Source organism: Triturus cristatus, chromosome 3_2, assembly GCF_964204655.1.
Source record: "Triturus cristatus chromosome 3_2, aTriCri1.1, whole genome shotgun sequence".
NCBI classification, from domain to species: Eukaryota; Metazoa; Chordata; class Amphibia; order Caudata; family Salamandridae; genus Triturus; species Triturus cristatus.
The window spans coordinates 11719351-11745777 of record NC_140584.1 but is presented as its reverse complement, the minus strand read 5'-3'; the positions used below and the strand labels follow the sequence as shown (position 1 = coordinate 11745777).

The following is a 26427-nucleotide window of genomic DNA, read 5'->3' as shown; positions in this document are numbered from 1 at the left end:
ATATCATCACCCGGTAAATATTGTATTAGACCTTTGCCATCCCCACTAGGGTATACCACTGACGATACAGTACCTTGTGTTTCCATCTCCGGAGCTTTATGACTCTCACTCGTTGTGAACAATGCTGTGGGCACCATAGTTTTCTCCAGGGAATTGGCCAACAGTTTACCATCTTTACCATCTTCAGTGTTTTGGGATTTCTGACGCTGAACTTTAAACATTGAAGAGACTGTTTGCCTGGTGCGAGCAGGTACTTCACATCTGCTCTCTCTATCTGCGACTCTGCCATTTAACAGCCGGGTATCGGGTTTGCCAGACGCTGCTCGAGTTTTTTCCAGGTCCCCTGCTGATTTCGCAAGGCGAGGCTTGGCTCCCTTCCCGCTTGCTTTCAGGGCCATCGGAGTAATTTTATGAAGCCGGGAGACCTGCACGACTGCCTGAATTACTGGATTCAATGGAACCAGGCGCGAGGGTGCAGGTAGCTCTAGATGCCACAACAGCGAGCGCCAAATCATACCCACAAGAGTCCGCAGGATACCAGGTATTTACTTCTCTCACCACCTCATACCGCAACGGAACATAGAGAGGGGAGGGAGTATTACTCGGGGGAGTAACAGAGCTTGCTCAATCAGCCGACTTGTCGACCGCCATCTTGCTCTATCCCTGTAGATCACTTCCTTGTCATAAGTTAGAACTCTTCATCCTTTTTAGAGGAGAAAGAAACAGATGTAGTATTTGTGACAGAAACTTGACTTCATATTGAATCAGGGCCAGATCTTGTTCAAGCCCTGCCCCACGGATACTATATCTGCCATAAAGATTGAGGGAATAAGAAGGGAGTATGGATTGGCATTATCCTCAAAGAAGAATTTAGTTGCCTTATTGAACCTTTACAGCTTCCAGATTGTGAAAGCCTGACTTTTGCTATTTCGTTTTCCCCTACACCTACCTTCTCAGGAGCTTTGTCTTATCTGCCTCCTGGTCCAAGTGGTAAATTCCTCCAGTACCTCCCCAAAGTAATTGCTAACTTGGCTAATACCAAAGCTACTTTTTCTATATTAGGAGATTTTAACATTCACCAGGAAGAGCTGGCTTGTGGCCAAGCCTCTGGCCTCCGACAGGACCTCGAGGCCATCCAGTTGTCTCAAAGGGTGTCTGGCCCCACACATGAGAGAGGCCATCTACTAGATCTTATCTTTTCCACTGAAAATATGCTAAACGTTTAAATCCCATTTCCTGTAACCAGGGCAGACCATTTTGTGATCCCTTTTATTTGAGAAACTCCTCACCCTCCTTCAAGTCTCAAACCAACTATCTGGAAAGACCGCTCGTGGTCCAAATTACCTACTGAGTTATGGAAACAGGCCCTTAATGACTCCATTGGCAAATGAAAAGATATTCCCAGTGGATTAAATCCACACTCAATCAAGTCATTCCCGTAAAAACTCATACCAGATAAGCTAAAGACAAATTGGCACTCTGGTATACTCCTAATCTCCAGAAATTAAAACAAGAATGTAAAAAAACAGAAAGGATCTGGATAAGAGATTACTGGGAGAGTAGTAAAATCAGATATATCAAGATACCATTTGATTTTACCATGCTGAAATTTAAAAAGCACATGCAGCATATTTTGAGGAAAAAAAATTAAAAAATCTATTGCACTTCTAACTCTTCCGCGAAATGTTTCGGATTGTGAAAATTCTACTAGAGACCTCTTCTACAAGCCCCCCCTCTGAATCCTCACCCTCCCAGTGTAAAGACGTTGCAATATTTTTCCAGAATAAAATCCAGAACATCTATTGAAATTTTCAACAGCCGATTGAAGCTCTCAACTCTAGTTATAAGGAAGATAGGCTGGTGACCAATCTGATCACACTCATTGATTTTCTTACTTTGATGCTAGATAGTCGATCAGACATCCTGAGTAAAGTTAAGTCGGGTTCAACTATTTTCCCTGCCCCTCAGCGTGTTTTAGCCAAAGCAGTAGATCAGATACTCCCCATCTTACTAGAAATGGTAAACCTCTCCTTAACTGCGGGATCAGTTCCGGTGGGGTGGAAAAACGCCATGGCTAAAGCATTACTAAAAAGCCTAATCTGGACCCTCTTGGCCCAAGAAATAACAGAGCGATTTCTGTTCTCCCTCGGATAAGTAAAGTACTGGAAAAATAAATTAATCTAATTCTATGTGAACTTTTAGAAAATCATGTTATTTTGCACTCCACCCAGACCAGATTCCATCCCTACCATGACACAGAGACCGCTTTTCTGGCGGTGGTAGAGTAAGCCAAAGGGCTGCTAGTTTGAGGAGGCTTGGCAGCCATCATACTTCTCGATCTTAGCTCAACCTTTGACACTATACATCATGACATTCTTGTTGATAGATTAAAGAGGTGCTGGAATCTCAGGATTAGTACACTCCTGGCCTAAGTACTTCTTTGATGACAGGTCTTTCCAGGACTTTGATAGTGTCTGTACGTCAGATATCTTTCCATCAAATGTGGAGTACCTCAGGGCTTGTCACTAAGCCTTGCACTCTTTAATTTGTATAAGAGGTCACTTGCAGATATCGACCATTCCTTTGTGATATTGATAATCTCTTATGCAGACGATACTCAATTGGCCTTTTCCTTTACCCAGAACCAAGATGCCCTTTCCTCCTCACTAGGTCCCTGTCTAGAGAAAGTTGCCAGCTGGATGAAATTTGATCCTGTAGAATTTGTGTAAATTGAAAGATAACTCTTCTGCATGAGTCCTTAACCAGTAAGGTCTATTCAGATTTAAGAATAACAGCTCCCATAGGCCAGAGACCATGAGATCTGTAACCTGAGAAAGGGGTCTGCTATCTAATGGCTTAATCTGTAAAATATGTTTAAGCTTGAGGCCTACGAAGACGAACACGAGGGCCAGATTCATAGTTTCATAACAAACATTCAGTATAATTATAATAGATGCTAAGCGTTTAAATTAAAATCAATTGTATGTCAAACTATGTGTAAATCCTGACTCCATCTCTTAGAAAAATTATAGCCCCCCCCCTTTTTTTAACCTGAGGGTTAGATCTGTTATCTGAGGTGGGACATGTGAGATCTATTTTAATGTTGCTGATTCCTGTCCTGCAATGCGAATCACCGCTTCGGGGTATGTATACATCACCTTGACCGCCCGTACGAAACCTATATCCAGCCCCTTCCAGCTTAAAACAGACCAGAGGAACCGCCAGGAGACCCTGTTGAATGTTTTTTTGGCGTCCAAGAGGAGAACTCCCAGCGGTGACCTTGTGACATGAGCCCAATCAAGAAGGGCAATTACCCGGCGGACATGATCCGTCGTATCCCTTCCTGGAATAAATCCGTGTTGGTATTGAGAGACCAGAGGGGTTATTACTTTTCCTAGCCTGGTTGCCAGTAATTTCGAATATATTTTACTGTCGCTATTAATAAGCGTTATTGGCCTATAAGAAGCAGGGTTTAGTTCAGGTGTCCCCTTTTTCTTAAAAACAATAATGTTGGTCTTCCGCCAAGAATCGGGAGTCTGGTAGTTGTTACGTGCATGTTCGAGTAGATGTGTGATGTCATGCTTAGGCTCTTGTCGAAATACTCTATAAAATTCCAGCGGGATGCCATCGGGGCCTACTGCTTTCCCTAAAGCTAGGGATGTCAAAGCCAGCTCTATTTCTTCCCATGTAAATTGAGTTTCCAATAATTCCTTTTGATCCTGAGTCACCTTTAACGTTTCTATCTCCCTTAAGAATTCTTCCGGAGAATCATTCTCCGTCCCGGCGGAGTCCTGTACATATAGTTGCCTATAGAAATGTCGAAAAACCCTTAAAATTCCTGCTGGGGTATCCTGAACTAGCCCTTCATGATCGTGGAGTTTAAGAATTCGGTTGGTGACCTCTCGATGTTGGATTCGCTTGGCCAAGACTCTACCAGTGTTTTCGCCCAACTCATAGGCCGCTGCCTTCTGTTGAGTATATCTAGCTGCAATCTCCATGCTGATATGCCCATGAATTTTGTTCTTTAATATAGCAATCTGTTGCTGGCAATCCTCTATACTTGCGCCCTGCAGGATTTTGCTTATTAATTCACATTCTTCTTTCCTTAGTAGTTCCACCCAATTTTGGATCTCCCCCTGTATTTTTTTTGGGCGTGCAATAGAAAAGCTCAAGGTTTTACCTCGAGCAGCCGCCTTGAATGCATCCCAAACTATGCAGACTGATGCTGTGTTCTGATTGACAGAGAAAAACTCAACAATCCATTTGGCCATGAGAGAGCAATATGCCTTATCCAGCAGGAGTTTTCTTTCAAACGTCCAAGGCCTCCGTACCTTACCAACCCCCTGCGTAGAGATCTAGATTATTAGTGGGTTGTGATCAGATATCACTCTGAGGAAGATCTCAATATTGCTTGTGCCTACTAACTGAGTTGAAAGAAAAAAATGTTTATTATGTGGGGTGGATTAAAAAGTAAATCCTGGATCAGGTGATTTAAGTTTATGCCAACTATCAGATAGTCCATGTTCCGTTACCAGTGCTTGAAGGGCTCTGAAGACTCTGAATTTCTTGCCTTGATATGTGGAGGAATCATATAAGTCAAATTGGCTATCTAAATGGATATTAAAATCCCGGCACAATATTAAGGAGCATGGCCATAAGGCAAGTTCTACACTTAAAAAATTCAACATCTTCGGATCATCTAAACTAGCCCCGTAGATGGAACACAAAGTCGGGGATATATTATTTACTGTAATTTCCGCAATCGCCCAGCGACCCATATTGTCTGCCTTATTCAGTTTGCATAGGCATACTCCATTCCTAGCTAATATAGCCACCCACCTAATATTTATGCTTTGCCGGGTGCAAGTTAGGATCTCAAAGCCAAAATCCCCCAGCCATCTACGATTATTCCACTATATATGTGTCTCCTGAAGGCATAACACATCTATATGCATAAACCGGAGTTATTTTGCCAACATCCCCCGTTTTCTCCTATCATTGAGACCACAAATGTTAACTGAACAGATTTGTAGCCTACCCGTAATCCTTGTAATCAAAGGTCTCAGCAATCCATATCACACAGAGGAAAAAAAGCTTTATCCAAATCAAAGAAATAGATTTCAACTTCCCAAATCCGTATTCCAGCCCTATAAAATGTCGAAGAAAACAAAACAAAACCCCTCCTCCTCACCCCTCTCCTCCACCCACCCATACCAACACACCCACCACCCCAACCAAACCCTCCCTTTGCACCCACCTCATGAAGCATAAGGGTCATGGGCCCTCAGTGATGACGAGCGAGCTACACCCCCTCCCACAAATAGCCCCCCTCCCTTTGACCACAGAGAGAAGAAAGAAGCAAGAAAAAGACAGATAATAACCCACCCCTCATCACTGCAGTTTACCATAGCTATATTCCTAGCTTCCCTCCAATGTGAGCAGAAATTCGTTTGCCTGTACTTCGGATGTAAAGAATTTAGCGGCCCCATTAACGACCACCTTCAGCTTTGCTGGGTTTAACAAAAACACTTGGGCCCCTTTCTCTTGAAAGCATGGAATTAATTGGCAGAGCTGCCATCTCTTCTCTACTGTTCCTTGACAGTAATCAGGTCTTACAAGGAATTCGCACCCTTTTCACTTCTGTTTCCTATCCGGTCATGCAAGATCGTATAAGGCTGCTCGGGCCAAGAAGTTATTGAGGCAGATCAGAATGGCATGAGTCTTTCCTGCAGCTTGACTGTTCTTCCTATGCTGATTGAAAGGGAAGTGGTGGGCTCTCTGGAGCTCTATTTTCCAATCCCATTGTTTCAAATCCGGGAATGCTTCGTTGAACAATTCCACAACAAACTGATAAGTGTCTTTACCTTCCTTGCCTTCCGGAATACCCAGTAATCGTAAGTTATTTCTCCTTGCCCGGTTCTCCAAATCCATCAGTTTCCATGTTGTATCTACCCTTTGTGCTTCCAGAGATTGCAGGTCTTTTGTACCACTAGTTCATCCTCTACTGCAGATATTCTTGCGTTCTGCACTTTTCGATAGCCTCCCTGGATTCGTGCGCTCTCGGCCCGAGTTTCCTCCATATGAGCTAGGATGCTTTGGTAGATAGTGGCAAGTGTTACTTCATCAGGCGTACTTTGAGTTTGATTTTGATCTCTTGGTACTACCACTATACTTTCGCTCAGATTTGGAGTAAAGGAGTAGTCCCAGACCATTGATCCGCCTTGATCAGAAACTTTATCCAGAGCATAAGGACCATGTTTTTTCTTTCGAACTGTTCTCCCCAATTGAGAGGCAAGCTCCCCCTCTTCATGATCCGGGCCGGGACCACTAAAATCACTTTAATCTTCCCCCCATCCTCCCCCAGGGCTCTCATCCCCTGAGGAAATCGATGGGTCAGACATTGGGGAAAAAAATTCCCCGGGATCTCCATCTATTCTGGCACAAAAAGCACCCAGCTCTGAATCTTGTGAGTCAATAGAAGGCTGGATTTGATGTTGTATAGCGTTTGCGTTTGAGTTTAAATTTAATGTTCCGGGCAAGTCATTCTGTTTGGTATTTGAACAGGCTACATTACCCATAGGGCATTGTTCCTGAGGTCGAATAGCTTCTCTAACTCCACCGGACTTGCCCTCAACAAGAGTCACAAAAGCATCAAAACTAGCATCAGGGCAAGCAGGCACTATATCATCACCCGGTAAATATTGTATTAGACCTTTGCCATCCCCACTAGAGTATACCACTGACGATACAGTACCTTGTGTTTCCATCTCCGGAGCTTTATGACTCTCACTCGTTGTGAACAATGCTGTGGGCACCATAGTTTTCTCCAGGGAATTGGCCAACAGTTTACCATCTTTACCATCTTCAGTGTTTTGGGATTTCTGACGCTGAACTTTAAACATTGAAGAGACTGTTTGCCTGGTGCGAGCAGGTACTTCACCTCTGCTCTCTCTATCTGCGACTCTGCCATTTCCCAGCCGGGTATCGGGTTTGCCAGACGCTGCTCGAGTTTTTTCCAGGTCCCCTGCTGATTTCGCAAGGCGAGGCTTGGCTCCCTTCCCGCTTGCTTTCAGGGCCATCGGAGTAATTTTATGAAGCCGGGAGACCTGCACGACTGCCTGAATTACTGGATTCAATGGAACCAGGCGCGAGGGTGCAGGTAGCTCTAGATGCCACAACAGCGAGCGCCAAATCATACCCACAAGAGTCCGCAGGATACCAGGTATTTACTTCTCTCACCACCTCATACCGCAACGGAACATAGAGAGGGGAGGGAGTATTACTCGGGGGAGTAACAGAGCTTGCTCAATCAGCCGACTTGTCAACCGCCATCTTGCTCTATCCCTGTAGATCACTTCCTTGTCATAAGTTAGAACTCTTCATCCTTTTTAGAGGAGAAAGAAACAGATGTAGTATTTGTGACAGAAACTTGACTTCATATTGAATCAGGGCCAGATCTTGTTCAAGCCCTGCCCCACGGATACTATATCTGCCATAAAGATTGAGGGAATAAGAAGGGAGTATGGATTGCCATTATCCTCAAAGAAGAATTTAGTTGCCTTATTGAACCTTTACAGTTTCCAGATTGTGAAAGCCTGACTTTTGCTATTTCTTTTTCCCCTACACCTACCTTCTCAGGAGCTTTGTCTTATCTGCCTCCTGGTCCAAGTGGTAAATTCCTCTAGTACCTCCCCAAAGTAATTGCTAACTTGGCTAATACCAAAGCTACTTTTTCTATATTAGGAGATTTTAACATTCACCAGGAAGAGCTGGCTTGTGGCCAAGCCTCTGGCCTCCGACAGGACCTCGAGGCCATCCAGTTGTCTCAAAGGGTGTCTGGCCCCACACATGAGAGAGGCCATCTACTAGATCTTATCTTTTCCACTGAAAATATGCTAAACGTTTAAATCCCATTTCCTGTAACTAGGGCAGACCATTTTGTGATCCCTTTTATTTGAGAAACTCCTCACCCTCCTTCAAGTCTCAAACCAACTATCTGGAAAGACCGCTCGTGGTCCAAATTACCTACTGAGTTATGGAAACAGGCCCTTAATGACTCCATTGGCAAATGAAAAGATATTCCCAGTGGATTAAATCCACACTCAATCAAGTCATTCCCGTAAAAACTCATACCAGATAAGCTAAAGACAAATTGGCACTCTGGTATACTCCTAATCTCCAGAAATTAAAACAAGAATGTAAAAAAACAGAAAGGATCTGGATAAGAGATTACTGGGAGAGTAGTAAAATCAGATATATCAAGATACCATTTGATTTTACCATGCTGAAATTTAAAAAGCACATGCAGCATATTTTGAGGAAAAAAAATTAAAAAATCTATTGCACTTCTAACTCTTCCGCGAAATGTTTCGGATTGTGAAAATTCTACTAGAGACCTCTTCTACAAGCCCCCCCTCTGAATCCTCACCCTCCCAGTGTAAATACGTTGCAATATTTTTCCAGAATAAAATCCAGAACATCTATTGAAATTTTCAACAGCCGATTGAAGCTCTCAACTCTAGTTATAAGGAAGATAGGCTGGTGACCAATCTGATCACACTCATTGATTTTCTTACTTTGATGCTAGATAGTCGATCAGACATCCTGAGTAAAGTTAAGTCGGGTTCAACTATTTTCCCTGCCCCTCAGCGTGTTTTAGCCAAAGCAGTAGATCAGATACTCCCCATCTTACTAGAAATGGTAAACCTCTCCTTAACTGCGGGATCAGTTCCGGTGGGGTGGAAAAACGCCATGGCTAAAGCATTACTAAAAAGCCTAATCTGGACCCTCTTGGCCCAAGAAATAACAGAGCGATTTCTGTTCTCCCTCGGATAAGTAAAGTACTGGAAAAATAAATTAATCTAATTCTATGTGAACTTTTAGAAAATCATGTTATTTTGCACTCCACCCAGACCAGATTCCATCCCTACCATGACACAGAGACCGCTTTTCTGGCGGTGGTAGAGTAAGCCAAAGGGCTGCTAGTTTGAGGAGGCTTGGCAGCCATCATACTTCTCGATCTTAGCTCAACCTTTGACACTATACATCATGACATTCTTGTTGATAGATTAAAGAGGTGCTGGAATCTCAGGATTAGTACACTCCTGGCCTAAGTACTTCTTTGATGACAGGTCTTTCCAGGACTTTGATAGTGTCTGTACGTCAGATATCTTTCCATCAAATGTGGAGTACCTCAGGGCTTGTCACTAAGCCTTGCACTCTTTAATTTGTATAAGAGGTCACTTGCAGATATCGACCATTCCTTTGTGATATTGATAATCTCTTATGCAGACGATACTCAATTGGCCTTTTCCTTTACCCAGAACCAAGATGCCCTTTCCTCCTCACTAGGTCCCTGTCTAGAGAAAGTTGCCAGCTGGATGAAATTTGATCCTGTAGAATTTGTGTAAATTGAAAGATAACTCTTCTGCATGAGTCCTTAACCAGTAAGGTCTATTCAGATTTAAGAATAACAGCTCCCAGAGGCCAGAGACCATGAGATCTGTAACCTGAGAAAGGGGTCTGCTATCTAATGGCTTAATCTGTAAAATATGTTTAAGCTTGAGGCCTACGAAGACGAACACGAGGGCCAGATTCATAGTTTCATAACAAACATTCAGTATAATTATAATAGATGCTAAGCGTTTAAATTAAAATCAATTGTATGTCAAACTATGTGTAAATCCTGACTCCATCTCTTAGAAAAATTATAGCCCCCCCCTTTTTTTAACCTGAGGGTTAGATCTGTTATCTGAGGTGGGACATGTGAGATCTATTTTAACCAAGGGATAACTCTGCCATTGTAGACCTGAGGAATCGGTGTAATCTAGGGACAGCTCTGCTTCATATAGTATGTGCCTGGATGGAAGATTTATTGTATTAAGTCTGTAAATCTGTATTTTGTCTCGAAATTGCTGTGGGCTTTTGAGAGAATACATAGGCACATGATCGTTTGTGACTGTGGACATGATGCCATCCGCGAGGGTATGGATCTGTGCCTGGGCATTTAGAAATATCCTTTGAGATATGGTGACAGTGTTTAGTCTGTACCTGTACTCTGCTCCTAAAGGGAACAGTCCAGATTAATTCAAACATTCCATCCATCACCTTGTTATTTTTCGATTTGACTCCCTAAGTGAATCGAATTTGGCCCGACTGGGGCCCTAGGCTCACTGTATCTCTGGAACCAAGCTATTCCTTGCTGCAGCGCACTCATTAGAGCGAAACCTGTTCTAGGTTGCTTGTGCTCTTGTTCAGGGAGGACTTGGCCTGGCAAGTCCAAGACTGGACTGTTCCCATGAGGAGCAAGGTCCAAACTGTTTTTCATATGGCTGGGTCCAAACAAGTCATCATGGTGGCTAAAAAACAATAGATTAGAATGCTGCCCGAGCAATTGCCAGTGGCTGATATTAATTTAAACATTCCAACTATCACCTTGTTGTTTTTGCATTTGACACCCTAATTACACCAGGTATGCCCCGATGGTAATTTGCCTACTACAGTAATCTATGAGACTACTTGCCCCCCACTGCTAATTTTAATTTGTTTTCAAGAATACGAGTACCACATTTAGGCGGTGACACGTTTTTTTTTATCAACATTTGTTTAATTTTGTCTTGCACATTTTTGTTGAGTTATTGTATATGTTTTGTTGTGGATGGCTAAGTGCAGTAACACAAGGACGAATGAGTGAGTGGAAGAATGGATGGATGAGTCCAAATATGACCAACATATCTGTGGGTATGATTACTTATTTGGTGTGTCTGATTATTTATTTGATGCTTAAATTTATCCATGACTGAAGAGGTGCTTTCAGTTATCAGCCAGACCTACTGGCATTGTCAGTTTACTTTCCCACATGTAGGTTATGCTTGGACATCACTGAAGAGAACACCTGTCTTGGGTAAACAAATGTCACTCAAGGTTTTCAAATGAACCTTTCCAGCTGTTTCCATTCACCAGCATGTACGTTCTGTAGCCAAAAAACATGCAGATTATAGGGCCTTTGCATCTGCAGCAGTTATCTTTACATAATTTTTTTAAGTTTGCTTAGTGTCCAGAAACGTCATTAAATTGCCCTCCTGGTTATAAACAGTTTATACAATGATGAAGTTTTCCAAAAACAAGACATGTATTTGTGCCAGACAGTTGAATGTATGGCATTGTTTAGTTCTCTTCCCCAATCCTGCTTGTTTCTCCAGGAGTTGGATATTTTATTTGTTATAATTTAATAAAGAGAGAGGTAGAGAGCAGTCAAGTTTATTTTTGTGGAAACTCCCTTGAATCATCATATTTTGTTAGACATGAGTAGATTCTGATTTTCCATAACACCTGGAGACAAATGGTTTCTTTTGAAATACTTAATGAACTCATTGCGAGTTTGTCACCTTTCATCTTGTAGCGACCTCTATGCTTACCTGAAAATATTTTCTTTTAGCCCTCATTATTTTCCTTTTATGTTTTACAGTTGCCTTCCTCACAAAATCCCACCAAATTCTTAGCTTAATTTTTTTAGACTTCTAAAGTACACTATGCCCTACTGACATTTTAATATTGTTTTTATGCTTTCTTGTTTTTTCAATTTATTTCAGCCGTTATCCTATTTTACCAGTAGGTAGGACACCAAACAGTGTTTGTGTGCTCCAGTTTTTCCCTCCTTGTCTGGTAGGCTTCGACCTAAAGACAGCGGAAGGTCTTCTTGTGGACATTCTGAAAGCTTCCCTGAGAAGGCATTCCACCCATTGCTTGCCATTGGCATTGTGGTTTGTAGCTCACATTTGTAATTTGTAAAGGAATTTATAAAGCGCCGGAAGCACCCCGAAGGGGTTTCTCCGTGCTGCAGAAAAGACAAAGTACAGGTGAACCCAAATCAGTCTTACTTTCTACTTGGTGGCTTCATTTGGCTTAGGCTGTCCAGTTTGAGTTAGACCATCCCATGGAGCACAGCATGTTTACCTTATTCAAGTGCTCACTTTCTGTAAACAGGCCTATACATTTTGTTCTAATCTTGTCACATTTGCTGTGCATTCACAGACCGGGTCAAATGTCAGGCTCTGGCTTTCATGGTAGCTTGGTGTTTACATTTCTTTCTCTGGCTTCAAAGTTTGAGGATATGTGTGACAATCTTGCTTGGTGTGGCAAAGGAAAGGTTTTTTTTGGCTGTGCAACTATTTCAGAATAGATCAATTAGTAAAGAACAAATCAGGCAAATCTTTTTGTAATTCTGAAGTGTGCCGGAAACAAATATTTTAATATGATCAAAACAAATCAATACACAGGCAATGCCACTTCCACACATTATCGTTTGTGCACTTTATAGTTTTATCAGTAAAAGTGTATGTGCAAATGTAATGGCCACTTCAATTAAAAATGTGTTACCTGTAACGGCAATGTGCTACCACACCATGCATACAACTCTCTATGCCACTGCGCTCTACTCCACTCTGCGACAGACTACGACATTCTACTTCACTCTGACTCTCCTCTCTATGATGCTCCGCTCTATGACACTTCTCTCTATTACACTCTACGCCAAAACACTCCACCCTAGGAGACTCCAGTCTACGTTACACTACTCTACTTCATGCCACTCCACGCCACTCCACACTATTCCACTCTGACACTTTACTGCAATCTGCACTACACCACTCTAGAACACTCCAATCAACGCCCGCCACTCTGCTACTTCATTCTATGACATTTTGCTCTACTCCCCACTCCACTCTACGACACTCTACGCCATCCTTCACCACTCCACTTATGCCACATTACTCCACTTTACTCCACTCTACTTCACTCTATGCCACTCTTTGCCATGCCACTCCACTTTACTCTACAACACTTTACTCTGTGCCTCTCTACTCTACGACCCTCCACAAACCTACACTCTACTCGTGACCCTCCACTCTACAACACTTCTATCACTCCACGCCATTTTACTCCACTCTGACACTCCACTCTCTGCCACTCCACTGTGTAACACACTACTCCACTCTCTGCCATTCTACTGTACCACACTCGTCTTCACTCTACTCCGCTCCACTGTACTCCTCCCTACGCCACTCCACTCTGACACTTCACTCTATGCCAATTCATTCTACGCCTCCACTCTACACTATTCCACTCGACAACACTTTACTCCACTCTAAATGCCACTTCACTTTATGCCACTCACTACGACACACTACTCCACTCTATGCCACTCTACTCCACTCCATGCCACTCTACGCCACTCCATTCTATGACCATCTAAATGGAGTGGAAATCTGGTATATTTTCAACCAGTAAAGCCTTTCCTTCCTAATTTATATGAGGATTTTGATCACCTTTCAATCAAGGGGTGAAATACTGATCTAGTGAAGAGCATATTGTCAGTTTCAGACTGTGTTGCCAGGGTTACAAAGAGCAAACCTAGAGAAACAACTGGTATCCCTGGCTTCCCCTAATTGATATCCATATATAAGGCATATCCCTAAGGCTGGAGGACAGGTATTTAGGCTATTTATTTTCCCAAGAGTAGCATTAGCTATGGTGTTGTTCCCTTTGATTTCCAAAGATCGCATGTTATAGATTCTTACATGTTGAAGTAGTTGGTTAGTGTAGTAAAGTTCAGCTAAGCACCTCTAAATATGCGCATTCCGAATCCTCCAAAAGGCAAATATTCTGCAGGTATATAATACCCAGTCTAATTCACTCACTCCCCTTTAAAAACCTTTGCAATATCTTTTTTTTCTACTCCATCGCTGCAGCAAACATTTTTATACTCTCTTTGTAGTGTCCTGATGGACACGTTCTTGTGTTCAAAGGTGTGCTGTAACTACACTCGAGGTGACAAATGCAAAAACAACAGTTGATGGACAGAATGCAGAAAAATGTCATACATTCACCCCAGTACAGAGATCTGGGCCTAAATCCATCGTTTTTTTGCTCACCATGCCGTTCCAGTTTGAACCCAGCCATATGCAAATCAGTCTTGACCCTGTGCCTCATGGGAACAGTCCAGCCCGCACTGCCAAGCCAGGTCCTCCCTGGACTGGAAGCAAGCATCCTAGGACCGGTTTCGGGGTTTCACCCCTCTTCAGCCAGGATAGCTTGATTCCAGTGGCATGGAGAGCACGGGACCCACGTCTGGGCATACCCTTCCCACAGAGGGCGAACAGCAAAACACACAAGATGATGGACGGAATGTTGCACATTGGCAAAACATTCACCCCCAGTCACAGATCTGGGTATAATCCAACTGGGGTGGTGTGGTGAGCAAAATAACAATGGATTAAACCCAGATCTGTGACTGGGGGTGAATGTTTTGCCAAAGTGCAACATTCCGTCCATCATCTTGTGTGTTTTGCTGTAACTACACTCTACACCCACCCATCACATTTGTCACCGGCCAGGTGACCCTGCTAATAAAAGGGGCTGGGCACACTTGCCAAGGGTTAGTTCCAGTAGCCATACTACTGTGTCCGTGTGCAAGCGGGTCAGTAACCAGGCAGCTGTTTCACTGTTCATTGTGGGGATTAGTGCAGACTGCTCCTAAGGCCCCCGTGCTTCTGCCAGCATGACAGCACCTGAGACTGCACAGGGTGAGAAGACGCCCACTCAGCATGTAGACCTGCCCCCACCGATAAGGGCCCAGGAGCCACCGCCTGCCATGAGCCAGCCCACTGAACGGCTTGATCCCCTGAAGCAAGAAAGCACAGAATAAAGGGGAACAGGTCTATTGGCACACTGCTATGACCCAGGACCACAGTAGTGGACCTGAAGAAGTGCCATATCACCTGCCAGGCAGGAAATGAGACCATGGGTAGAACTGTGCAGCACAGCTACAGAGACATCTGTGTATGGGGTGAGGTGTTGCAGCTAGCACCGTGCTGGCAACCTTCCTGCAAGAGGTGAGAGGCCTCCCCCATTCCTGGCAGTGTCCCCAGATGGACTGGGCTGAAAGTAAAGCAGGGGAAGGGCCCGCAAGTGAGAATAGTGAGTGCATCTAGACAGTAAGAGCTGCTGCACGCTGCCTGTCTGCCGGTTGTGAACCCCCGGTATGCCCTAAGGTACTGTTGAGAAGGGGTGATGTGAATGGGTTGGGCGGAGTCCCAGAGCAGTGCCTCCAGCTCGAGCATGAGGGCAAAGAGAATGCAGAGTAGGTGTTCCCCTGTGAATTACTCACCTGGTCCCGGTGAAGGGTCAGCCGGCATGAGGAAGTGCTGCTGCTCTGCGACCGGTCTCAAGCTGCATTAGCCAGCAAGCTGGACGTCAGATACTGTGCCCCCTCTGTGAGAGGGCTGTCTGGGAGAAGATCAGCTGCCTCAAGCTCAACTCAGAGAAGACCGAAATCCTCATCATGGGCTCCACCTCCTCTGCCTGGGACGACTCCTGGTAGCCTGCAAGACTTGGAACCTCCCACAGACCACGCACAGAACCTCAGCATCATCCTGGACTCCTCGCTCACCAGGAGCTGCCAGATCATAGCCGTCTTGTCATCCTACTTCCACACTCTACGCATGATCCGAAAGATCTTGAAATGGATCCTACCGAGTCCAGAAAGATGGTGACCCATGCTCTCTTCAGCAGAAGAATTGACTATGGCAATGCACCTGACACCTGCATCACCCAGAAACTCAAGTAACTGCAGAACATCCAGAATGCCTCCACAAGACTTATCCTCAGCATCCCCCACCGCAGCCCCATCATCAGCCACCTAAGAGACCCCTACCGAATCCCAGTCAACAAAAGAATCACCTTCAAGCTCACGCCTGCAAAGCCCTACATGACGCGGGACCTGCGTATCTCAACCACCGTCTTGCATTCCAACTACCCACCAAAGACCTCTGCTCCACCCAAACGGCGCTGGCTACCATCCCACGCATCCTTATAACCACAGCTGGAGGAAGATCCTACTCCTACCTCACAGCAAAGACCCAGATCACTCTGCCTCTCCACATCAGGCAATCACTGTCACTGCCTCAATTTGGGAAAGACTCCAAGACCTGGCTCTTCAATTGAACCCAGAGCCTTTGACGGACCAGCAGCTCTAAATCCCCCCCACCCCCCTCCTTGAGCGCATTGAGACCCTTCATCCAGGGATTTTAGCACCGAGAAGATCTTTGATGAAAGGACCAGACATGAGAGATGTTGATGGTAAGAAGAGTCAAGTCCTACCGACAGGAAAGACCTGTGACCGGACGTAGTCACTGAGAGAAACTTGGTCGGAAGGAGAGAAGAGCATGCCATGATACCATATCTCAAAGGAGTTGAAGAATAGAGAGTGACACAATGCCACAGCATGAACAACAATCACTGCAGGTGCACAGGAGAAAAGGGACAAGAGAGATCAGACCGAGGACTCTTGTCACTACCGTAGAGTGCATCCATCAACACAAGCCAGCCACCTTGTGCAGGACGTAACTGGAGACAGCTCCACAGGAGGACCAACTGCAAGCTGCCAGCAAGCACTAACCACGTCCAGGCCCCCCGCTTCACAGTGCAACCATCCAGTCACCTGCCACTGGCTGCTTGACATTGATGGCATCCCTGCTAGTAGCTGCACATGCCGAAGAACTGTAAGTGATTACGAAGTCCCTCCAGTCATCCTTACTCCAAGCAAGATATCACCACCTGTTGTCTAAGTTGTTAGATGGTAAGATCGTTCTCATTACCAGGTGTATCACCAGAACCAACAAGGCCTTCTTGGCACCAGGGGAGGCTGGCCACCTAGAAACTTTCTGTGAGCCCCCGTGAACCTGAGAACTGCTAAAGAGAGCATACTCAAACATTGGACCATACACCCTTGGGGTTGCATAAGGCTTGGCCGTGGTCCTGTTGGGAGTTCCGCAGTGACCTCTTTGCATGGCCTACGAGAGGCCCACACAGCCCACGCAGTACGGTGGCAATCCAGGGGCAAGGGCCTCGAGGGAATTCGGTGTTAGAGGAAATCCCAGCAAGGGAGATTTGTCTGCAGTAGCTCCACGACAGGCACCGGGAAGCACTGAGGTCACAGAATGAGACTGGTCACCCAGAGACGATCTGATGAAGGCCGGTGCACCTGAGTAGTGATGGCCGGAACACACAGACTCTGAGACAACCATCCTTTGTGGCTGAACTAGAGACGTGGATGTGGTCCTGTTGACAGTTCCTAAGTCACGCCTTTGTGCAGCCTACGAGAAGCCTGTGCTGTCCACACAGTCATGTGGTAGCCTGGAAAAATGACCTCCAGTAAATTCCTGTGAGAGAGGAATCCTGACACGAGAGGGAAGCATGAAACTGCTCCAGGCACTGGGTAACATTTAGGTCTTCAAGGAAGACTCCAGTTCATCAATGTCTTCCTCAGTCTTTGCAGGTTTGCCTTCCACGGAGCCTCAGAGCTTTCAAAGAAATTTCCGCCGTGGACTCCATCACCGCACTAGATGCATCCCACACTGAAATATGTAAATAGTTTCCAACACTGTGAGACTAGGCCGGGCGTAACTACATCGCCCAGATGGATTAAAACCTCAGGGATAGGTGGTCAAGAAATCCGGTACTGCCTGGCAGATGGCCTGAAGCGACTCAGTGGTACTGTGTTTTGTTTGTTCTTTCCCACAGGTTGGACTTGTTCACATCTTTTTCAATAAAGTTTGGGTGGGATATAGTATCCTGCTGGACACTTTCTAATGTTCACATTCAAATCAGCTTTATTTGGTTTTCTTTTAACACAGTAAAACCATAAAAGCACAATTTATAACAGCATTTAAAAACTCATGAAACGTATTCGATAGTCATAAAACGGTTAATTTAAGCACCAATATATTGATTATTCTTTTCCGTCACAATTATACAATAAAATTGATAAAATTACTTATAAGATTAAAACAAGGTTGTTACATCCAAAAAATTGTTAATAGGAATAAGCTTGGGAAATACACTCTTATATGAGACATTTTTCAGAGGTGCTTTCTATGTCTAATAGAGCTTTTTTTTAAATTGTGCAATATTTCTCGTAAAGCAATCTGAGTCCATAAACTGCAAAGCAAGGTAAGCTGGGCGGCATTGTCTCAACCCCCATAATTTCAAAATTGGTAAAATCCCCTTTTTCCTATGTTCTTTGTAGAATTTACAGAACAATAAAACATGTATTGATGTTTGGGGTGAAACTGCATCACAAGGGCAATTGGGTAGAACTTATGCCCAGTCATTCATTGTCGGAAAGCTTACCAGGCGATGAAGTATGTCCAATCTAAGGCGGTTTAGTACAAATGTATCATACCCACTTGATGTATAAGTTAAGTATGATTGGATACTGAATGTTGACCGCATCATTTGGTTTCTTTGCACTGTGGGCTTTTGTGCCTCAGACGCTAATCTAATCTCCTCCATATGGGTCATACATTGCTTTTTAAAAGTTTTTCTTCGGATTGACCCAATGTTCAGGAGTGTGCTGCACCTACACGGTACACCCACCCATCACAGGTGTCACTCTGTCGGGTAACCCTGCTAAGAAAAGGGGCCAGGCGCACATGCCAAGGGCCAGTTTCATGTAACCATACCACCGTGTCTGTGTGCATTATTTCAAAGTATGTGGACGTAGGGCCTACTATTTTACACCTCACATACAAAATGTTGGCCAACTGCAGCAGAAGGTAAAACCTAAAACTGGGGGACTACTCTGCTGTCTTTTGTTCTAACTCAAAGAGTTTGTGAATTTGTGCTTGTGCTGCTAGCTGTCTTAGCTCTGTATTTTATCATACAGTTTATAAAACCCTTTTTATCCCTGACGATGGTTCAAAGAACTCTGTTTTGTACTTTTTCCTGGCACAGCGTTTGAAGAGAATGCTAATTGTAGTTTGGCCAATGTGGCAGAAAGTGTGGTTTGAGGTTATTGTGGATAGGAGATGAGCTCTAAACATGGTGTGCCAAACTTTGTTGTAGTACGCATAAAGTGTAGAAAACAGTGTGTGACTCAAAGCAATGGCATATAAGGACGCCTACCTCCTTATATAAGTGTGGCATTTATATTAGAAATTGGACCACTATAGAATGCACACTTACGTCTTTTCTGTCTTTCCCCTCAGGAAAAAACTTCTTTGAAATAATGTATCAAGTCCCAAAGGGTCTACGTCCTGACATGGAGGAGGTGGATTCACTGGGTGATGTAGAGATGCTGCATCATGCCAAGGCCTTAATGACACAATGCTGGCATCAGTATGCAGCAGCCAGACCTACTTTCAAAGGTAAGGGTGACTTGGAAGTAAACAGGAATGCCAAAGAAAACGTGTAGTGGGTGGGACATCAGGTCAGCAGCTTACAATGAGGCATTGAAGACACTAATTAAGTATGAAAGGTTCATGAAAGGGAAACATTCATTATTTTTCGTTGGAAACTAATAAGTGTAATTTCAGCTTTAAGACTGATACTGATAAAAATTGTACAGCAAGCTTTAAACTATTACTGAAGGCAGGTGCAATTCGAAACTGTGCTCTCTAAAGCGAAAGTGTGTGGGTGTTTGTGTGCAATGTGTTGTATACAATTTTTGTTTTTTTCTGCAATCATGTTATTTATTCTGATTTAAATGTGTTGATGGCATAATCCATCTATTATGTATCCCTAGGAAATATGCCACAATTAATAGATGAATAAAGTGTGGTGTAATATCTGTATATCTTTATCATCAACTAGCTTTATTCGGTTTTTGTACAAACCAGAAAAGCAACGCAATCCACAACAAAAATGTATTAAAGATGGATAAAATAGATTTGTTAAAACCATACCAATCATCATAAGACCTCAGTTCAAAAAAAGCCACAGAATTTCATGGATCCATGCTGTGTCGTAGTCTTATAGCAGCTTTTAAAAAACAGGCTACGTTAGTCTACAGATAACATTTGTAAAAACAAAATGGCTGGCCGCACTTAAGTACACTTTGCATGTTTTAACGCCGGAGTTACATATGCCTTTTTCGGTACAACATAAAAATTGCAGATTACTATGGAATGCAAAATGTCCTGCAGAGACGCATTGTCGCAGCTGCAGACATCAAGGGTGTAAACACATTTTCTGGCCTGGGAAATGCCAACAAATAGTGCAGTTGATCCAGCCTAAATCTAGAGAGTAAAAAGTGGTCATAGTTGCTATTAACCACTGAAAGGTGGGGCTCTATTGTTTGTAATGATTTAGCAAAGTATAGCTCCACACCCGAGGGATCTTAAGGGGCAGCTTCTTCTCTGACAAAGCTACTTAGCCTCATAAAATTGTCTCTTAACCACTTTTGATCAGTTTTGACTATGATCTTGGGGGGTATTAAACGGGTCCACCCTACCTAGGCTGTGCAAGGCTTCCTTAATGTGCTTGAGCCAGGGGAAATGACAGGAGTGATCAAGAGCAATGCAGTCTTCCAGTATCTCTCTATTCAGGTTAGTTTCGATCCTTGTCCAAATATCTACCCAAAGAAGAAGTGGACAAAGAACCATTGTATCAGTTACATAACTGTGAGAAAGTGCCCCTTTTGACATGGTAAGCCCTTCACTTTTCGGCTGAAAAATTATGTGGTTTCGATTGTAGTGCACAGGGTCCCTACTAACCAGGTTCACTGTGCCAGTCCTTCTTCCCTAACATTGTTCCACAGCGCCAGGGTACCCGTGGGGTGTTTGTTGCGCTTAATAAATACTATATACATACATACATATGATATATAATAACTTCACAGAGTTGGTAGTATTGGTTCCCAGAAGGGAATTTACCGCACATCACATACTGACTTATCCTTCTTAATGCCAATACTGTGTGAGAATAGTCTGAGCTCAAGCGAGGTGCTATGCAGGCTCTTCCCCTTACTACCAGAAGGTGCTACTTAGCAATAACAAATTAATGCGCTACAAACATTATAGATATAAGAACCTTTTGTGCAGCACTCTCTTTTCAGTAAACCAAAAGACAAATTAGTCATAAGTATGATCACAAAGTGGATTTAGTTTTCCACAATATTCCCATTGAAATACAGATATCCCAAGTTGATATCTTCTTTTCTCATGAACTGAAATAATTCTTAGGAGTCCAGAAAGTTTGTTGGTTCCATTGTTGATTTATTATTTGTGTAATTCAGCAAACATCAGTCGACACTTGTTTTTGCTTAATCAAAAAGACTTTTTCAAGGCTGGAATAAGAATAATACACAAAAATGTCTACAAATGGTGACAAATAAGTTGTGTTTGTTACATTAGCTTATTCACGGAAAGAAACAGCAGAATATCTCATAGCATTAGGATGTAAGAAAAAAGAGAAAAACGGATGTCTTGAAAGAGTGCATATTGTGAATTTATTAAGACCAAACGTGATGATTTGAGCCGAGAAAATTACATGCGCAAAGAAAATTTTACCCATATTCCAAAGGATTGCTCCATGAAATGGTGTAACAGTCAAAGAAAGTGCACAGAGGTATAAAGAAATCAAGAAAAGAACCATTCTCATATTAGAGGTATGTGTGAAAAAGAAACCCACAACGCAGATCCCTAGTTGTGGCACAGAAAAGTGTTTATTGTGAAGATTTAAACCCACCGATTCAAAAATTCCCTGGACTTTTGGTACGGCTAACCCGATGCATCAAATTCCATATTAGCAAGTCTTTTCAAATATAAAAAAAACTCCAAGTCTGTAGCAAAGAATAAGCGAGATATTAAAGTCTCTATCCAATGTATATTAGGGCAAAACACAACCTCCATAGTTAAAAGCCGATGTATTTGTTAAAAGTCAAAGTAACGGTAAAGTATCGGCCGCCACATCTCGTTCTTTCGTCAGTTGTAGCACAAACTCAATGACTGGAGGAAAGGGTGAAAGAACCTGACAACATCATTACATGCGTGACTACCTTCACACCTATGTCAAACAAAATGAAGAACATCGCAAATCATAATTGGAAGATCCTGAACATTGGCACCCTGACTATAGAACGACCACTGTTCAGTTTCAAAAGAACCACGAACCTACGGGACCAACTGATCAACACCAGACCACGATCCAAGCAAATCCCCCAAGAGTCAACTCTATGGGACCTTCCGCCTGTGAAAGGCCATTTCCCCTGCGGGACATGTAGCGTCTGTCCATTCACACGACACACGAAAACCCTCAACCTGGATAACTTCACATGGGAACAGCGTAGACACACGAACTGCAACACCAGAAACTGTCTACCTGATCACCTGCTCCTGTTCACTTCAATACATAGAGATGACCACCCGGGCCGTCAAATTCAGGATCAGGGAACATAGGAGATCAGACGGGGCCGCACGGCAACGAGAATGACGAATTGCTACATTGAGAAAGGGCATTCATGTGACGACATGGAATGGACAACACTGGAGAGCAACTAGATCTGGAACAACATATCCCTACTATGCCGTGAACAACGGTGGGTACACCGTCTGCAAACACATGAACATGGTCTCAACAATGAGATACCCTGGGCAGAACTTTTATGCCCATGGTCAATGCCAGTCGCTAAAATGTGAATACCCCAGCTTTCACACCGGTCTCACAACCTCTAAACTATCCAACCTGTTGTATATACTCGAGATCTAGACAATGGGATTGAACTATACGAGCCGTACGATTCATAAATAACCCACTTGGTACACCTGCCCCTCACCACATATTCTGCTGCGGATGTAGGATTGTGTACCTGGTACCCCTATGAATAATAGGTCTATAACTGAGGGCCATAGCTGATAACTCATCACTACAGTGGGTGGACTGAATGGGTGGCCACATCGACCCACCGAACACTGATCAGGATCTCGCACACATAACTATTTTGAAACTTGGAACAAGATCAAATCAGGGCCATCAATGTTCCTACTGATAATGCACTAACAATAACACATATACTATGAGGTACCAGTAGACGGCTTACATACTGGTCTTTTTTACACTCTGTACCCATAATTTTCTCCATCTTTATCAGTCTCCCGTTAAGGCATTCCTATCTTGCATATATAGTGAACGCCATGGTTATGGGGGAAAATCACGCATCAACAGGATGTTCATATGCGCAGGAACATAGTGTCTAGTTTAAACACATGCATGAAAGAATACAAGCACACACGTCACACAGCTGAATCGAAGACGTGCCGACCGGACCGGAAGCAGGCACCGCCACAATGAGTCAAGCAGGGCTACATATAGAGGCAGTACCGATGCTCTTTCACATGCAATACCAAAGGGGATGATAGACGGAGCGTTAGAGCAAATCAAACACTCACCCCCACTCAACTGCCTCATTGGAAGATTCCAGCCCGAACTGCCAAGCCATGTCTTCCCTGGACCGGTTTCGGGTTCATAACCCTCGTCAGCCAGGCTATCTTGATTCCAGTGGCAAAGTGAGCAAGGGACCCACGTCTGGCCATACCCTGCCAACTTTGGGCGAACAAAGCGATACCAAAGGGGATGATGGACGGAGCATTAGAGCAAAACACTCACCCCCAGTCAACTGATCTGGGTTTAATCCATCATCATTCTTTAGCTCACTCCACCACGCCAGTTCAGACATGGCCATATGCAAATCAGTCTGACCCTGTGCCTCGTGGGAACAGTCCAGCCCGAACTGCCAAGCCGTGTCTTCCTTGGACCGGAAACAAGCATGTCTGAACTGGGGTGGTGGAGTGAGCTAAAGAACGATGATGGATTAAACCCAGATCAGTTGACTGGGGGTGAGTGTTTGATTTGCTCAAACGCTCCGTCCATCATCCCCTTTGGTATCGCTTTGTTCGCCCTAAGTTGGCAGGGTATGCCCAGACGTGGGTCCCTTGCTCACTTTGCCACTGGATTCAAGATAGCCTTACTGATGAGGGTTATGAACCCAAAATCGGTCCCAGGATGCTTGTTTCCAGTCCAGGGAAGACATGGCTTGGCAGTCCAGGTATGGTCCCCATTGCCCTACCGGTCACTCCCTTAGAACGCCCCTTATTCTAGTATTTAGGTGGATCCCCCAGACCCTGAAACTAGTTTCTGCCAACCTAAGAAGAAGAAGGCAATATTCCAACTGCAGCAACGACGGGCCCTTCTTGCCGCACCTCACATCAGTTCTCAAGAGAAATGTAATATTTGTCATGCAATCAACCCCATACGCCAGCCGCTGAGTGGCGCTACTGTGCTCCAGATCAGTACAACATAAACACACGAAAAAGGGGGTGCACGAATGAGATAGTCCAATGAGCCAAAACGTTGTAACTAAAATCCTCTTTATTTCAAAATAGGTTTAGGTTGGTAAAAGGATGGTCAGCCAACGCGTTTCATTCCCTCAAGGGGAACTTCATCAGGGCTTGAATCAATGTGTTTGTTCTTGAAAATAAAGCAAATCTTAAGAGCTTGACGCAGTACAGTGTATTTCACATATACTTTGAAAGTCGGCATTCGCCTGAGCAGGGTTTTTTTGTATCACGGCGTGCCGTGATACAATAAAACCCTGCTCAGGCAAATATTTAGTTACAACGTTTTGGCTCATTGGACTATCTCATTCGTGCACCCCCTTTTTCGTTTGTTTATCTAAGAAGAAGAAGGACTAAGATGATGCTGTGCAGAGAAGACTGTCAATGCCCACAGACTTGGTCCCAGCCCTACCGGTCTGTCTGCAGCCCTCAAAAATCCTGCAAAGAAATGAGCCCTGGGAGGACTGCCTACCTTTGAAGAAGTACAGAATTCCCAAAGACAGCGGCTCTGTCCACAAGAGAGTAACTCGAAGTACTCTGCTGCCCTCTGGAACCGTGCACTGACCACTCTGCACCCAATGCCTCCGGCCTGTGTCCAGGTGCCCCACTGATCCAGAAAAGGTTGCTCAGTGATCCTGAGTCCAAGTCCAGCATTGGCAGACCCATCCTGGACTCCACAAAGATGCCTATAGTGTGATTCCAAAGGCTGCCCCTGACCGCACCCAGCTCCGGTAAGAGAATCCCAACATCTAAGGACATTCTGCACCTGATGACCCTGGGCCTTGAGGAGCTCAACTGATGGTGTCCCCATGTCCTACATCATTCCAACTTATCTCTGCTGTTGCTGGTTTCCTTTGTGCAGCCTCCAGTTGGTCACCTGCAGCCTGTTTTCCAAACTGAGTTTCTCCATTGAATTGTATTGGGTGTCTGACATCGTGCTTGCACCCTGCACCCGCCTGCCCCTGTGCCGCTGGTGGTGTATGTTTGGTGCTATCACGTGGACCCCCTGCGCTTGCTTTAACCTCCAAAGCTTGACACTGCAACCAATTTACTTACCTGCAAGCAGTGTGTCTTGAAGCACCCCCAATCTCCATTGGGTAACATTGGGCCTGATCTTCAACTTATCTCTGCACCCGGCCGCCCTTGTGCCACTGGTGGTGCAGTGTTTGTGTTTACCCAAACCTTGCCCTGTGCTGACACTGCAACTCGAAGACTGGATTCGTAAGTTGGTTACTTACCTATGCAACCAAATTGCTGTTTTCCTCTATATGTTAACATTGCAAAGACTGAAAAATGCACTCAGTACACTTTTGAAACTGAAAAGAATCTTGATTTAAAAAAGCACTTACCTTTTTGTAAATACCTTCGTCTTAAAATAAATCTTGAGCAAAGCTTATTTTTTAAAAATTGGTGTGGATCTCCTAATGAGTCATGTGTCATTTATTGCTCATTGTGTGCACAATAAATGTCTTACACTCCTCTGCGTTAGGCCTAAGGCTGCTCGCCCACACTACCACAAATAGAGCACGTTGGGTTTGCAGTGAGCCCTCTACACTTTTGGGGGATTCTCTGGATTCTGTGCACGGTATAACCACCTAGTGGTATACCATATACAGAGCCAGCTTCCTTCATTAACTTACTCCCAATTCCTCATGTGCTGAAAAAGCTGACACACTTTGAGGTACACATAAAATTTGTCTTAAAAAATAATTGTCTACTATCTGCAGCTTAGACAGTTTAGTGAGACCCCAGATCTCACTCCTTTAAGCTAATTTTGAAACACATTTGGCAGGGTAAACCTGCATAAATGCCCCGATAGGCCTTCTGATCAACCTGAATGCAAAATAGAAAAAAGCTGCATGTGCCCTTATAAAGTTGTCTTTTTTTCCCCATTCACCAGTGTGCTCCAGCTTAAGGATGAATAATACAATATACCCAAATATAATAATGCCCGGTTACGGGTAATGTATGGGTGCCCAGGTGGAAAGATTTTGTTTTGGTTGACCGAGCCTTCAAACATCACATTAACATAAACAGAATAAATCCAGGTCACCATGAATGCTGCAGAAGTGTCCAACAGGGCCTGCAAGCTCCTTGCCGTTTTGGCCATTAAACTGCATCATCTGCGTAGAGTAATACAAGGAGTGGAGGAGACCCAACCTGAGGACAAGCTGCATGAGTATCTATCAGAGCCTGCTCCAGCTTGTTTATGTATACTGTGAACAAAAAGGGCCCATGATGCATCCCTGTGTCACCC

The 26427-nt window shown here is 44.1% G+C and overlaps 1 protein-coding gene across 3 annotated transcripts in view; it reads left to right on the top strand.

Annotated features, from left to right (window-relative positions):
* Window positions 1-26427, top strand: part of LOC146856679 (receptor-interacting serine/threonine-protein kinase 3-like) — a 1419725-nt gene that overhangs the window by 636496 nt on the left and 756802 nt on the right. For all 3 annotated transcript variants that reach the window (XM_085647179.1, XM_085647180.1, XM_085647181.1), the window contains exon 5: window positions 19047-19205. In XM_085647179.1, coding sequence (XP_085503305.1) covers window positions 19047-19205 — 159 coding nt within the window. The remainder of the gene's footprint in view (window positions 1-19046; window positions 19206-26427) is intronic.